We start from the raw sequence: 16,862 nt of genomic DNA, 5'->3' as shown, positions 1-16,862 counted from the left end.
GGGCTGCATTTAGGGTTTGGGTGGAGCATCAGAGGTTCATCAGAGTTATTTATACGCTGTGGCATATTTACAAACAACAGGGCGGTGGATCTTTTTATTAATGAGTAGCTGTTTGTATCGGCAGGGGCACGCGACCATGATGATTTAGGGAACGACATCTTGCAACATTCTGGGGTACAACTCCTCTGATCTAATACCCGAATTATCTTGACATCTGAAGAGGGAGTTTGAAATAATTCGACATAGCTCATGTTTTGGTGCACTGTATAGAATATTGTTACCATGGCAACACTTTCCAGGAAAAGTGGAGATGCACTAAAAAGTTCATATTTCTTTCAACAAAAGTTTATCCAGTAAAGTTCTGGTATCATAACTCAAGGTAGAACCGAGTGAGTCACTGAGTTTATACAGCCCTCAAGAGCCTCCCCGCTCCTCTCTGCTAGCTTGCAGTGGAGCTGGCAGTGACTTCATAGCACCCAGGGGGTGCTGACGTCCTTACAGAGGCCCTGCGGTGACTTCAGCTCTGTGATGTGTTTACGCTCTGTGCAGCGGTCTGGTCGCGCGCCTGAAACACACGCCCCAGCTGTAACCCTGCTGTACCCACAGTGCCCTCTGCTATTACATGAACAGCCGCACACATGTAATGCATAACTGCGTTACTCCACACACACACAGAACACTATATGAGCACATTTGGCTGGCTGCAACTAATCCTGACCCTCACTGTAATCCAAGGCTTAATGCTGAACTAACAACAGAGGCAACAAATGGCTTTTTCCCCTGTCCTTGTAAGATATACAAGTACAGAGCAGCAAAACACACAGGCAAGCATTAATTAACATCCAATACACATGCTCATAAACCCGTAGAGATGCTCACAGATGTGCTAAAACCATATGAAAGTGAGCCACACACACACCAGTCATTAAAACAACATCGACAAAAAGGCAAAGATGAGGAGAGCTTTGCCAAAATCAAAGCTCTGCAAGCAAAAGACAGACTGTGGCTAAAGAGGAGGCTGAGACCGGCTCGGCAGGAGGGATGGGGCCGTATAAATCCCACCCAGCTCCCACTCTCTCTGCCTGCCAGCTGTTGGCTCCATTTATATTGAATGAGGTGCATCTAAACATGGGGTAACATAAATAGGTAATCCTCCTGCATGTGCCGCTCCTCTATAATGCAGCAGCTAGCTTTAGCCTCGGAGCAGGACTCTCGCAGAAATAGAGCTTCATGTCAACACCTGGCAGAAGAAGTGTTTGTGCAACTGGGGCCAGCAAGTACGCTGAAACAAGACAGGAGCTAAACTAACACATGGGCATGTGCACAGATCCTAAATAGAGCATCATCTGATTGTTGCATTTGAAACTGTATCTAATTAGACTATACGCAGTATAACACAGGCGTGTGTGTTTCCAGTGGCAGCTGTGAGCGAAGATAGAGCTGAGATGTGTGTGTCTATGTATGTAGGCAGATCAGCAGGGATCTCAGCAGTACCAACCTGATATCTTACATCCATACACCTCGAAGCGCAGCGCGATGCCTGTTTCCCAGGTAACCGGACGGATCCGGACGAAGCGCGTCAGCGTGGGTTTGGGCAGCATTGTCTTAGCAACGTCTGTTGGGTTGGTGTTGCCTTGGAAAACCTGCGATGGAGGCAGAAGGTGTGTAAATTATTGACATGTGGAGTTGAGATGCAGGGCGGAAGTTTGTCTGAGGCCTTGACTGCACTCAGTCGAGGAACAGAGAGCCGAGGCACATGTATTTATTATTACACTCTGTTTAATGCACACATTGAAGGAACTAAAGGGGATTGTATTTCACTGGAGTTGTCCCTTATGTGATTTCATACGACAGATTAAAACTGATTGATTAAGATGCAACAAGTATTGTCATTGTCATAATCTGAAAATTAAAAAATAAAACTGCAGGTACTAAGCCATTGTGCATTAAGTCAAGGTATTGACACATGAAGCAGCACTGGAAACATCCAAGCGGCAACCTGTGAGGCAACAAAATAAAGCCAAAGTGGAGGTACCGAAAGCTGCAATTCCTCTAATGGCCACCAGGGGTTAGCTCCAGAAGTGTCCCCATAGACCATGTGTCAAACTACCCAACCTTACAGCAGAAATAAACATGTTTACAACTTGATACACAAAAACAGTTTTGGTCTCTATAGCTAATTTTCACATTCAGGACAACTGTACAAGAGGTACATTTTTATATAACTCATCTGTTAACATTTTATCATGGCTTAAAGTCATGTTAGGCGTAGCCGCAGCTGTCACTATTTCAGTGTGTTTTGAGTTTATGAAAGTTAACTGTAATGTTTTAGTCGCCTAAAAAGTCTTGTTCATCATTTTGAGGTATTAAAAGACCTTCTATGTTCAGTTTTTCTGAAAAGTACTTTTTGTTATAATGGTTTTCAGCCTGTTTTTTCATAGCAAAAATTAGCATTAGCATTAGCATAGTTAAATATAGCAGTAAATGCACTGTGCAAACCAAGCTAGCAGCTAGCATTAGGGTTGACTCCACCTCTTGTCTCCCAAAATCCAAGATGGCAACGGCCAAAATGCCAACTTGAGCTTCAAAGCGGGAGTCAGCAAACTAGTGGGTGACGTCTCAATGGCTACGTCCATTATTTTATACTCTCTCTGGATATGACAAATTTAAAAGGACAGCTTTGGTGCTATGTTGTGCAGCTTTTGTACATGAGACAAATGTCATACATACAAACGCACATGACAGGCTCAACTGATTTCCCCAGTCACCCCTAAATTTGCCCTAGGACTTTCTCCTGCGCCACATGTAGCAGCACAAACAGGCCGTGGCCTGTGACTGTGAAACCTGAGGCAGTATGTTTAACACTGACAAGACCAGATTGACTCAAGATGTCCTTTTCCTGTCCTCTAGGTCCAGATTTGGTGGAGGTTTTACTGCAGTGTCTTGTTTAAAGGTCAGAGATGCCACTGTTCTCCCCTGGGGTCAGTTGACAGTTTACTAGCACCATACGCAGAGGCCGGCCACCCAGCAAAACAACTCCCAACAGTCCGTCACAGTTCATTCTGGGTAATTGAATCACACCAGTGACCATGTGACCTCCTGACCTCCCCAGTAGAGTGTCTATGGGGCAGAGAGGAATCCAGCTGAGAGGAGCAGGATGGACAGAGAGGAAGCAGTTCAGCTAATCTAGGATGAACAAAAACACCACCAGAGCTGATCCATTAGTCCAAACAGCCTGCCTGCCCCTCTGCAACCTAGTCCCAGAGCAATACCTGTCACCCACGTCACTAAGGGACTGCAACGAAGTCATCCACTCCCTTAAATGTCACGCCGAGTCTCCTCTCCACTCCACTCGCTAGCTGTAAAGTGGCTTTTTCCTGCGCTGCGCTAAGACGCCAAACTGCAGGCTCAGCATGTAGCAAATGGTGCCCCTCCGCACAAAAGCACTTTAGAGTCCGGAAAAACACAGGCTGGGCTTACCACGGCACCTTTAAGCCGCCACTTTACAGAAGGGACTGTGTACTTTGGAGAGACCATAAAATAATCAGGCCTGGGGCATGTGTACATAGCAGCACAAACACGCTTGTTTGGATGCTGTGTTGCTGTTGAGAACTTTTTTTGTTCCTCTTGTGGTATTTACATGTCACACAGACACGCACATGCCTCTCGGACTGTGCGGACACCCACCACGGAGATGGTGTTTGCCTCCAGATGGACAAAACCTGGTCTGATCAGCAATCGATGGTTACAGCCTGTCACGCTCCGGTCAAGCGTACCATTCCTTCCTTTCTCTTCTTCTCCCTCTCTTCTGGACACTCCTCTACCAGCTGCTCAAACATTACAGCCTCTCCCGTTTCCCCTCTGTCCCAATAACTCTTGTTTGTCAAGTCTTTTGTCATCCCCGCTTCTTTTACGACAAGTTGACGGGTGCCTGAGATAAAACAGAGGCTACATTCCTTACATAATCCTCCCTATGGCTACTGCAGTGTTGCATTAGCACCACAGTCTGAGCTGAAAATACCATCCGCTAACATAGACCGTGGGTATATCACCATTCAGAGGAAAGTGTATAATTGCATGTTGGGAGTCAGAGAGTCAAGTACATATGGCTGGGTATTCCCCCTTTTGTTCAGCTCAAAGGCAACTTGGAATAGACCACAATTCAAGTCAGCTGGCGGCTTTACTAAGACGGGATATTTCAAGTGAGGACCATGTGCGGCGGTGGCTTTTATGACAGTTACTGGTCAGGCAGAAGCAAAAACAAACTATTTCCATTATCTAGTCTGCTCTGATCGTGTTGTGTCGAGGCAGTGGCTGTTAGGCTACTAAGAAAAGTTATCAGAGCTTCATATCTCCAGATAATTTCACTACCTTTTGTTTGGAGCCTTCCTTCAAGGTGATCCAGTCCTCTCCATTGGAGCTGACGTCCACTTTGTAGGACTTGACATAGTAGATCTTGCGGGTCTCCTGGGAAATGGCGCCCTGGGTCCCGATGGCTGAGACGAACCGCAAGAACCCGAGGTCCACCTGTAAAGAGAGAAAAGACACTTGAGGAAAAGCTGCTTAAAATGTTCCACAGGAGCTGAAAGAAAGACAAGATCCTCCCCGAATGCTGATTACCTGGAGCAGATACAGCTGGAGTATAGAGCCTGTTTAAATGCATGAATATTTTCTTTTTTTGTGGAAAAGCCTTTCAATGCATCGTCTGTGTTAATAATGCACTGTCAAGCTGGAGAGTTAAAAATATAACCCCACTATTAGAATCACCTCTGGCCATAGTCTGCTACCTGGAATTTAATAAACAGCAATGAAATGATATTCACATTAATGAAAGAGACACAGGATGACAACTTAATTTCCTGAGATGGGAGACAAGAGCTTATTGGATAAAAGTGAATGTTGAATGGAGCGAGGGCCACGATCACATTATCAAAATTGGCCAGGAGGAAAGAGAGATACAGATTGAATATCAAATATTGTGCCTTTAAAATATGCAGGGCTTTATAAAGTAATCATGAACTGCGGCGCATTACTGGAGGGCTATTATATTTTCACAAGGAGAAATCCAGAGGCGGTGGGGTCACAGAGGCACGTGAGCGAGTGTCTGGGTCTACGCCTGCTCTGTAGTTGTCATGTATGTGTTTTCACGTGTGTGTGTGTGCGGCTTTCAGAACTGACGCCAGGCAGAGAGTGTCACTGGTTTGCATCAGACCTGGTAAAGGAGCGATGTGTCCGTCTGCCAGGCATCACAATCGTGACCATCATTGCCAGGAGAGGAAAACACACACAGACACAGTCCTGTGTGTGTGTCACCCTGGCTTCTGTTTCTGTGGTAAGAATAGCCTTCATCTGGCTTTTGATGATGTTAAAGGAGTACTTCACCCCCTTAATCATGGGTGTTAAACATACGGCCTGTGGGCCAGAACTGGCTCGCCAAAACGTCCAATTCAGTCCACTAGATGACAAGAGTTAGAGGTGCTGGGTTTCAAGAGCAAGTTAAACAATGTGTTGCCTGGCCAATAGTTACATTTCAGGCAGGAGGCGGTAAATATCTTGACTGAACTAATAACAATGGAGGATGCTAGATGAAACTCACTATCAGGAAAGTTTAGGGCTCGGGTCGGGTTCGGATGTCTGTTGGGGTCGGGCCAGGCTCGGTTATAACTGTTTGAGACTCGGGTTGGGTTCTGTCAGGACAATGCATCCCCGAGCAGCGTTCTATGGTGAACAAAGAATCCACAAAAGGAGAAAATTCTTGATGAAGCGAAGTCATGGAGGCGGCATTTAGCAACAGCAAAACTATATCAGAATATTAATTTACAAACCGCACACAACTTGTGCAGTATAATTTATCTGGCTGTATGCTTGGTGTACCCAAACACGTACAATTTCACTAAATCCTTAACTTAAAACTGAACTGACCTGAACTCTTATCATAAAAAAACATAATTTTACTTCGCTGAACATGAGAGCTGCTGATCTGCCACTGCCTCCATCAGTAGTTTGATATTGTGTGACTTTGGGGAGTGGTGGGTCGTGGGTCCATTCTGAGTGCAAGTGACTTGCAAACATGCCAAGTTTGTAAAAAACACACTTCATTATTAGGAACAGTGAATTTCTGGCACAGAGCTTTTATTTTGAAGTGCTGTTTTCTGCTGTCGCGTGAGTGACTTATGGTCAGCTGCTTGACAGAGACAGCAAACTAGCTTGACGACATGGCCAGACGCAAGTATGATGCTGAATATATTAAACTGTGTGGACCTTGAATTGATGACTAAGGAGAAATCTGGACCCTGTGGCTGGACCAGTTGGGAACCTACGTCACACAGTAACACAAAAAAACGGACTGAACGAGACAGCAGCTCCTGTGTTCAGTGAGGTAAAATTACATTTTTTGTCAATGGATTCTGGCTTTAAAGAGAGTAAAGATATGTTGCACTTTCAGTTCAGTTCCCCGTTGGAAAGGGGTGTCTGTTTGGGAAATACTGAGCATATGACTGGATAAATGAGACTTGGATTATACTGCATGAGTTGTGTGAGAGTTTGTTAGTGGATGTTTGATATAGTTTAACTGTTGCAGACCCCCATGACTTCGACTCATCAAGAATTTTCTCCATTTTTGGATTGTTTGTTCTTTTCTTCTTCTTTTCTTTTCTTTTCTTTTTCTTTCATCATTTGTTTTTTCATGACTTTAACTTCACACAGGGTGATTAACTGATATACAAATGGCCATTTAGGGGTGAAGAATTCCTTTAATGCAATCTCACTCCACTGGGACTATGAAGGCCTGACTCAGAGCTTGGAGGTGAGGTCAGTTATTGTAAGTTCTAAGACACGCAAGGAATTTTTTCTCAGCCATCAGTGATAACAAATCATCTCCTTTTGACCTCTGCGGAGGCTACTTAACCTCGACGTACCATCCCTTCATCCATAACAGAGGAGAAGAGCGGTTGCGGTGTGAAACTGAGAGGCTTTCAAAGGACTGCTAACTCCTCAGTGTATGAAGCAGCAAGATTAATTTTAACAAGCATTAACACCATCTCTGACAAGCTGAGCTGACGTTAATGAGGAGTAATGGTGTTGCGTGCAGACGCCTCTAAAACACGGGAGTGATGCAGGGAGCCGGGGTGTCAGTGGAACAGGTTTTCAGATCCTGAGGACAGATGAGGCCTTTGATGTTGACGTGAGAAGAAACGGCGACCAGAGTCTTGACTCAATTACTGTGGAGATCTTCGGTACGTGTGCACGCGTGGTGTGAAAATGAAAAAGTGGAATCCTTTATATGAGAGTGAGCACACAGACACAGAAGCGTGCACATATTTTAGAAAATCAAAGCCAGGGTGATCTGCCACCAAAAATCTCCACAGAGCTCCGGCATGCTAAAACCATACAGTCCGTGGAGGCGGCCAGCTTCGCCTGCCAACCTTATATACAGCACCGCACCACACTTAATGACTCGGAGCAAAGAGCAGGAAAGGAACATCTGCATGCCACAGAACGCCGGTCATTCCTGCTCCTCAAATTCACTTCCAGCAGTAAGAAGACATAAACAGATGGGAGCAATAAATGAGGTTCCACCATGCTATTCTCTCACTCTCTCTTGGCTACTCAAAGGATTTGGATGGATGGAGACTAACAAAAAAGACAGTCACATACAGAGATGGAATACTTTTGTTCCTGTCTACAAGCTCAGGGGGCTTATACAGTAAGTCCCAGATTTCTTCTGGGTCCACAAATAGAGACAAAATCAAATCCCCTCAGCTTCAGACGGTTCCCATTTAATAATGCAGGAGGAGCCGAATTCCTCTCTGCCGGGTAAACGGCCATATGTGCCAGTGCGAGATGAGGAAAGCAAAGCGGATGGCAGCACGGCCCGAGCCGGCGTATATTAGCCCAGGCAGGTCTTTAACATCTGTGTTCAAACGGCCGGCGTGACTCATTTCCAAAGTGGACCAATGGCAAAGTAGCTCTCTGAAAATGCTTTATAAAAAAGGTCTAATAAGACTTGGCCCTGAGATTTTTTTTTCCCTAAAAAAGATCTCATTAGGTGTAATGGAGAAGAAGAGCCCCTGGGAATGAAATGAGTGGTGGGGCTAATTGGGAACACTCATGGGTGCTCAGACTCAAACAATCTCAGAACCTGAGTGTGCTGAAATATGGGTGGTTTTGAAGAGGGTTACACTGATGTACGACTTTAATCAATATTCTGCAGGGGTTTTTTTAAATTAATGTTTTTATTTAAAGGGTAGTCATTTTTCCAGGGCTTCTCTGCCATTTGATGGGTGTGGTGAACATACTTTGATCATTTGTGGCTCACACAAACTGCAGGGATGCGGGGGCAAATCAAAATTTAATAACTTTACAAAGTTTCTGGCACAAAAGCTTAAATTTAATCACACTGAATATATGCCACTTGAGTCCAAAATTGGCATCAGGGGAAGCTGTGACGGGACGTGTCGAGGGGGAAAGTGATGAAAGACCGCTGGAGGAGAGGAAAGCGTCCAGAGAGGGTGAAGGTTGAGAGGCGAAACAGGCCGCTGACAGTGATGCCTTGCAAGATGTGAAGGACAGCAGCGTGGAGGTCTCCAGTGGAGAAGTGCGCAGACTAGATCAATTTCACAGACACGGGTTGATAACAGGGCCCGGGTAATGAGCAAAACATGATTTATTAATGGCCGCTTGTTAAAAGCGGAGGAACCAGGCCGAGGCTGCGCTAACAGACCGGGGTTACACAGGTCAGGGAGAGAAGACTGGCTGCCAGGACGCTTGGATGTAACGCGCAGTCCATCCCACACCGCAGAGACCGCAGTGAAAACAAACAGGCCCAGATAATGATAACTAGTGGGACTCCTTTTAGCCCAGAGCCACGAACAGCACTAGCTGACCCATATACATAAAACAACATTTAGAAATCGCAAGCAGTGCGCAGTGGATCTTGGGTAAATATATCACCCTCAGATGACAAACTTAGTCGTCATCAGGCCCTGAAAGGCTGAATCATGCTTAATGGGTGATGTAATCATTGCACCCAGAGGTGTGAATTATGACTCCTAATCTAGCATCTGTGGAGATGTGCTGCAGTTTGGGACTCTGCTGATGTAACAGAACGAGGCTGGTGTCTGTTACTCATTCACCTTATTGTTATTTCTCCTATGAGAGTGCGTGTTTGGACCGGAGCCCACCTATAGACAAACGGCACCGTACATTCTGCTGGTGCACAGTAACTCATATCAGGAGGGACACACACACTCTGTGAGTCGTAAACATGCCAGGCAGGGTAAGAAATCACCCAGACTCCTCAGAATCTTTCCATAAAGCAACGGCAGGACTTCTACATGTCCTTGTCTCCCTGGAGTTTTTCCTTCTCTGGCAGTCCAAAAATATGTTCGACTCATGTGTTTTGGGTGCTCGCTACCTTCCTGTTGTGAGGCAAACCGATGACTCAAAGCCCCTCGCCTCACAACAGCCAGTGTACACGGCTCCAGTCGTTTCACAGACTAATGAAACCAGAGAGGCAGAAAAAGAATTAGTCGTGCTCGGGCTTGTAACATCGGCCAGTTAGAGCCTGGTGTGCATGCAATTAGATCAACATACTGAATCCACATCAGGCACTTGATTGAGGCATGTATATGTGTGTGTGTTTGTATGTGTGGGAACGAATGACAGGCTGACAGTGTATCTATCTATTTATGTGTGTTTGTACAAGTTTCAAGAGACAATTTTCCCATTATCCCTGAGCAGCAGTGGCAGCTGTGGGTGTGATCATTAGCTCTATCTGTTACTCAGTGTATTGTCTCTGTTTGCTGTATGACTCAGATGTGCAGTGAGGCCACATGATATGTATTTGAGGCTAAAGCCGAGTCTTGTTGTGTGGGTGCAGTGAGGAGACGTGTGGTTTATAAGGACGGGGTGGAAGAAGGGTGGAGAGGGGGGGGCGTTACAAAAAAACAGCAAAGGCTCAAAAGCTTTATCTCTCGCTGCTTGATTGGCTTATAATTGAGTTGCCAAGAAGTTGCATGCAGCAATCCGTACTGCGGGAGAAGTTTACCAAATACTTTCTTTTAAATCCATTTCTCTGCTTCCTCCGACAGACAAGGGGAGAAATAGCTTCCCATGTGTGTGTCTCAGTGTGTGTGGGCTGCTGACTGAATAACCGAGGCCTCTGGGGAATGAGTTTATTCGTTTTCCCTCACCAAAAACAACAAGAGAAATGCCGAGGGTGAGAAAGGAGGGAGCGCTCCTCCGTGTTCCAGAGTCAAAGAGCAGCTGGTAGACACAGACAGGAGCCCGCGTCCTGGAAACAACCTCTGGAAATGCTTTATGGATCTCAGAGGATGGTATAGTTGGAAGAAAGATAGCCTGGAATCATTGCGGGCCATCAAGTACATGCACAGCCTCCAGTCACCTCTTTCTTTTTTATTTTGCATACAAAATCTGATTATAATGTCCTTTGTATGATAATGAGAGAAACATTTTTCTGAACTACTTCACCACGCAGCTTAAGAGATGCTTTCCAGCCCCAGATGCAGTATTTCCAAACCAGCTTTCAGCAATCTGTTCCCTAATTTCACCTGCAGGACTTCTGCAGCGGAAGCTTTTCTGGAATAGCTCCATTACCTGGAAGTGTAATTAATTCTCCTTTCATGAAAATTGTATTACTCAAATGCTGCAGGACCTATGAGCTCCACTCACGACCCTCCATTTATCACAATATTCACCTGACAGAATCACAGTTTATTTTTAGCCCCCGACACCTCTTTGGTGGCATTAAATTATGCATGTCTTCCCCGCGCGCCAATCGTGACAAAGAGGGATGTATAGGTCGGGCGACAGCTGTAATAAAATAAAAGGTTGTCTGGTTTGTTGTGTGAAAAGTCCGCTCGGATGTGTACCGTTGCATGATTAAGCTGATTAAACTGCCCAGCTGTAAGAGGAAGCGTTTAACACTGAGGTTTTAAAGCTTCCTTCCTCCTGAATCATCTTTAAGACTCTAACTCCAGGGTCATTCCCATCCTTGCAACACACATGACTAACGCTCTGAGTCATGATTATGAAACTTAAAAACAGAGATCAGGAAGGAAAAGAGGGCGACCTGAAGGTATGTCATGTCTGGAAGCGGCTCGATGATCCTATCCCAGGATCTACAGCTGCGGATGACCGTTTAGTGACGACGGCTGAGTCGACAGCTCTAAAGCTCTTTTTGTCTTTAGCGCAGACACTGAAAATGACGCTGATTACAGCTGAGCTTTTTGTCTCGCTGTACTTATGCAGCGCCGTTTCATTTCATTACATCATGCCATCCTTCATGTTTCGATTTCTAGTCCCACTTTTGGGCTACTCCACTCGAGTGCGGGTCTCTATCTCGTCATTGATTTTCCAATTGAGAGCGAGGCCCGGGAGCAGCGAGGCACAGACAGCATCCATTGTTTCCATTTGTACGACACGATGATGATCTCACCAGCAGCCGCGCATGCCAGCCTCCGCTCCTCTGCTCTCGCTAGACTTCATCAGCTGAGAAGCTGCTGTTAATTACCAGTCCATATTCTAATTACTCATCACTCCGCGCGGCGGTAAGCCCTGGAACGGGGACAGGAGTGAAGAGAGAGACAATGGCAATGAAGGGGGCATTTCTGAAACTCATTGACCGCGGGTAATTGGAAGCACATTGGGATGAGGAGGGAAGCAGGATATGGCAGAGCGCGCTGGTTTAGCGTCTGACGTTAGCCTCTGCACTCCAGGCTGTGGAAAAGAGGGAACGGTCTTTTCATTGAGGAAGTGTGCGATTAGTGGTTGTTTGGTTGGTCAAGCGGCGGAACTTAACCTGTTATCTTTGCTAAGTGGCCCATATTTTCATGTTTTAAACTGCCATGTAAACCTTTGACATCCTTAAGCTTAAGTTCAGTATCACATGCAGGAGCTAAAGAAGCATAAAACACTGATATGATTCTTAGTGGTTAGACACCACTTGTTTGGACACAGTTCTCAACATGGAGGTGAATGAGCGGGTGGCTAGCAGCTAACAATGCTAACTCCATAAATGGTGCTAAAAACACAGCTACAGTATTAACAAGAGGGGAATCAGAGAGTGGGCACTGCGCTGTTGTGACGACCCGTCTCTGTATCAGCTGTAACAGGTGTACGTTTTATTTCAGTTTTGGGGAGGACACACATGAAGTGGGGGTTTGGGGTCCTCTGACAAAAGATTTTGAGTGTCTTAGGGCCGTACACAAGCTGTGTCTAAAACCGCCTGGAAACGCAAGCTCAGGAGCTGGGTGCTACCCTAGTGCCTTTTCTGTGCCAGCTTTCAAGAGCACGGCGGCAGGTTGCATCCGAGGTTGGTCAGCAACAAGCATGGTATTAAAGCCTATTTATCTGAAATCCTGAGTGCAGAGCTGATCTTCTTCCAGGTGCTGTTTTTAAGTGTGTAGGCCGATCGTCCATGGGACAGATGGGACAGACAGGGCGGATCAAAAACACGGCATGTGTTCAGCCTCCAACACTAAATTTCCTGTACTCTGACGATTTTTATGCACCAATTTGTGCCTTCTCCGCATCACTTTATGGTGTAAATGTCCTTAATTTTGTCAAAGTAAAAGTCCTCTGCTACTTTCTTGTTTTAACTGGGGAGAGGCAAACCAGCTGGACCGGCTTACCAGAACAGACCACAGAGAAACTTGATTACAACACACAGGGGTAGCATGACTTCATTCTCTGCTCAGGACGACATTACTCAACTATATCTTTACAAAACAAATAGTTTGCTTCCATATTAATGCTCTTAATGTCGTGCACAGAACTTTTAAACCATTTAGGCTTTCTGAGTCACATAAATACATCAATAAAAAATGAGGTAAATAAGATATAACACAATCTGGGAGGAAGTTAATGTCAGGAGCCATCGTGGCACATTATAAATTCGGAGAGCAAAATCAACTCCAGCTCATAAGGATGCAAAACCCTACCCTGGTGTATGAGATAACATGAACTGTACATTGCCATTATGAGATGCTCAATAAAGAGGCTTTCAGGTATTGACAGTTGGGTTCTCTCCAAGACGGTGTAAATTATTCATGTTGTGTGTATGTGCGATCAATGGCAGCTGCCTGACAGAGATCCAGCCTTAGGTTTTATTGCATCATTCAGATGCTGTGGTGACTCTCGGTGGCCATCAGATCCTTTCGCCGACATATTTGACAAAACCGTTCCACACTATGTCAGCTTCATGGCAATTTCGCCTGTCACAGTCCCTGAGGAGCTGTCAGCTTTCAGGCTGTGACGCGCAGAAATCATATACCTTCCCTTCAGAGATGTATGTGCTGCACGGATGCAGTGTTGTGTGCCGTTCAGGTTTTCCTTGTGGAGCCAGTTGGAGTTCATAAAGCAAGGATCAGGCAATAAGCTGGGTAGTCTGGGGGTGTACCCTCATTTATTTTTTGCTGCAACCTGCTGCAGAGACCCTGCTGTTCATCCTCTTAAGCTTCAAAGACAGTCATGGCTCACACAGGCTGATAATATGCAGAAATCTCCCGCTACCTTGATGTAGATCTGTAGACCCTGAGTTTTCATGCAAGATGAGGAGAAAAGAGGAGTGAAAAGGCACAGATCTGAAAGGGACGAGGAAAAAATGACACGGAGGCCCGTTTTGAAGGATTATTGCCTCTTTTTTTTACTCCCTCCTCAAGCCGCAAAACCCCCCTCAAAGGACATCTGTCCATCTCTGAGTACACCAAAGGGGCTGATTAATGGCCTGGCTAACCCAGCACTCAATGCTGAACCACACCACACCAATCTAATTACCCAGAGAAGAGCACACAGACTCTAGCATCTTGCCCTCCTCCTCTCCATGCATTAGAATGAGGCAGCATTAAAATGGATGACAAATCTGGATTATGTTCAGCAAAAAAAAGGAGAGCAGAGCGAAGGAAAATGCCCAGGAATCAAAAGGCCGCCTGTCATGAATAATAAAAACTGTCTGCCTCAAAACTGCAGTCAGGGAATGATAATGAAATAAATAATGAATTGATTACCATGCATCTGACGGCGCACTGAGATGATTTGTACGTGCCGCGAGGGGGCCTGAGCTTGTTGCAGCGCCACGGACAGGCTTAATGAAAGAGGAATGAAGAATTTCACTCTTTTAATACCACTTGTGATAATTGGGCTTCGGCTCAGAGTGCTCGGCACAAGTGCATCGTACTCCTTGGAAAACATAAATTATGTGGCAACCACAGACTTGGCTCTTTCACTGCGTTTGAAATTAGAAATTAGAAGAGCCCCATTCAGTGTTTTGATCTGATTAGTATTGGGAAATCAGCATGCCCATTAGAGCACATCCCCTTCAAACTCCAGATTTTACTGCCAAATCGAATCCTCAATATGATCAATACTGTAGCAGAGATGGTCCGGAGTGGCAACAAATCATTGTGATCACTTGTAATTTCCGCTGACAAAAAGGCAAACGGGACTGGAGAAGCCTTCAAGTCTGTGCTCTTACCCTTAACACACATATCTGACTATGAACAATGGCCTTTTCTTTCAGAGAGAAAAATGCTTCAATACAAAAGACTGTCCGACTGCTAGAGGAAGTGGTTAGGGAGGCCATGTTTCTTCCTGATCCACTCAGATGCACGCTGGGTTCCTCTGCAGGACAATATGGACTCGGCCAGACCCTCCCTACTCACCCGCAAAGCCAAGAACGCACACATGGACACGTACACACACACACACACGCATGGGAGAGTGCACTCGAGCTTGCACACATACATGTTTAAACACTGATTAAATTAGTCTGAAGGAGCAGCAGGGGCCCTCAGGACAATATTTTCACTGCAATAATAAAGGAAAAGCTTGCTTATGGCCCTCCCCGAGCAAATATTTGGCTTTGGGTCAGCTCTATTATTCATCCCCTGAGGAATACGTGGGGGCCAAACTTTTCAGCAATGAGGCAAAAGACTGTACAAAAACAGTAGAAAAAGAAAAACAGTCTGGGCATTTACAAGGCCTGGAGGCTTTCTGTTAATAAATCAAACATGCATCCAGGTAGTGCGGTTGTGTCACGCGGGGGTTGTGCTGTGACTGGACATGGGATATGTGACTGGGAGAACTAAATCCTTAATCTTCCCACATAAAGTTCCCCCCATGGGTGATGATCGCTGTGTGAAGATAAGCCGACAGAAAAAAAATATGACAGTGCCTGTTTGTGTGTGTGTGTGTGCGTTTGTACTCACTACACTGTGAGGACCATGTTTTTAACCAACAGAGTGAGGACATTTTTGGAAAGTGGGGACATTTTGGACAGTCCTTACTTTTTCGCAGGCCTGTTTGAGGGTTAAGACTTGGTTTAAGCTTCAGGTTAGAATTAGGTTTAGGTTAGGGGTTAGAATTCAGCTGGAGGAATAGGGAATGCATTATGTCTATAAGGGTCCTCGCAAAGATAGAGGTACAGGGATGTGTTTGTGTGCGTGCGTGTGTGTCTGTGCGTGTGAGGCTGGGCAGGATGCCTGGACTAAATCCCAGCATCCCCGGAGGCGGCCACTGTTATCAAGGAAAGAGGAAGTTATCAGGTAGGACAGGGAGACAGAGGGAGAGAAAAGACACAGACAGATAGGCAGACAGTGACAGAGAGAGTGGACACAAGCAATTTTTGTGAGGCGTGGACTCAACCACCCCGGAGGTCCATCAGGACGGCTGACATTCATCATCGAAATTGTTGGGTCTCGTCAAAGTGTTATGGAGACACCACACCTCCAGAGACTGAAGGACAAACACAGAACACTCCTACTGTGTTCAAGCAGGCACTAGTCACTTCTAATGCTGCATACACCCTCAGACTGTGACTCACCTCCAAAAACATACTGCAGGGAGCTGACGAATTGTTCTTTACTGCTATGGTTTCCTTTTCTTTACCTTCCCTGTAACTTAAACTACCTTTAAAGTGATATACTGTGATATTTTAGTCTAATAACCGTCCTAAAAATCATGAAGAAATGTGGCACCTGTATCCACTCTTTGTTCAAGTCCTCTGCTGGCGTCCACGCATTCTCATAGTAGTTGAGTCTGGAGCGCTCGGGGGACCAGGAAGGGTTGTACTGGGATGACGCCATGATTTGGTCTGATGTTATCTCCCCTGATTCCATTCCCAGAGGGTCGCTACAGTCAAAGTCTGAAGGGAATGAAAAAGAAGAGCAAAAGATTAGTTGAATCCCGAGTGCTGAGAGCACCAGAACGCACCCAGCTTGTGCTTTCAGTGTCCCCCGGAATCAGAGCTCGTCTCCGGGGAGGAGGACGCCACAGGACAGGCACTCAGCGCTGCTGGCCGGAAAAGAACAGCACATCAGCAACGCCTCAGTAAATCCTTTCTGTTTCTCCCTCTTTAGTTTCTAATGGAGGCCGGATGGAAGTGTTCCACGTTAAGATGTAAAAATGTCTTCATAAAACATTCAGTGTGGGCTAAGATTAAGCCAGTATTAGGCGTTAAAGTGACTCTCACTCCAGTTGTTTCTTCCACTGACTGGATCTGTTTCCATCTTCTCCCTGTGGGCAGTTTATCTTTTTTGCACTCAGGGACTATTTTCCCTAACTCGCTCTCCTGGGGGAGTTTAGGTGTGTTTAGTATCTGTATTTTGGGGCCATATATCACACTCATGGCTCAGCCGCTCATGGTAGGAGGTGGTTTCCCTTGTTTGTGTTGATGTGGTGCAGCCGTTTAGAGGCATCCTGGGCTCCGCATCTAAAGGCTGAGCTGGGTCAGCTTGGGGCCGGCTTCTCTAACCCCTGGAGGTCAGACATGCTGACACCGCTGTGGACAGAGCTGCGGCAAAGGTTGGAACGAACGACATGACCTTTTGATCCACGCAGGAGTC

The 16,862-nt window shown here is 45.8% G+C and overlaps 1 protein-coding gene across 2 annotated transcripts in view; it reads right to left on the bottom strand.

Moving 5' to 3' along the window:
* Positions 1 to 16,862, bottom strand: part of nrp1a (neuropilin 1a) — a 70,619-nt gene that overhangs the window by 13,986 nt on the left and 39,771 nt on the right. For both annotated transcript variants that reach the window (XM_050056233.1, XM_050056234.1), the window contains exons 7-9: positions 15,996 to 16,162; positions 4,372 to 4,527; positions 1,499 to 1,643 (exon numbers count right to left, since the gene is read on the bottom strand). In XM_050056233.1, the coding sequence (XP_049912190.1) occupies positions 1,499 to 1,643; positions 4,372 to 4,527; positions 15,996 to 16,162 (468 nt within the window). The remainder of the gene's footprint in view (positions 1 to 1,498; positions 1,644 to 4,371; positions 4,528 to 15,995; positions 16,163 to 16,862) is intronic.

This window comes from Epinephelus moara, chromosome 11 (genome assembly GCF_006386435.1).
Source record: "Epinephelus moara isolate mb chromosome 11, YSFRI_EMoa_1.0, whole genome shotgun sequence".
Taxonomy (NCBI): Eukaryota; Metazoa; Chordata; class Actinopteri; order Perciformes; family Serranidae; genus Epinephelus; species Epinephelus moara.
Note: the sequence above shows the minus strand (reverse complement) of the source record. Positions and strands in the feature narration are given on the sequence as shown.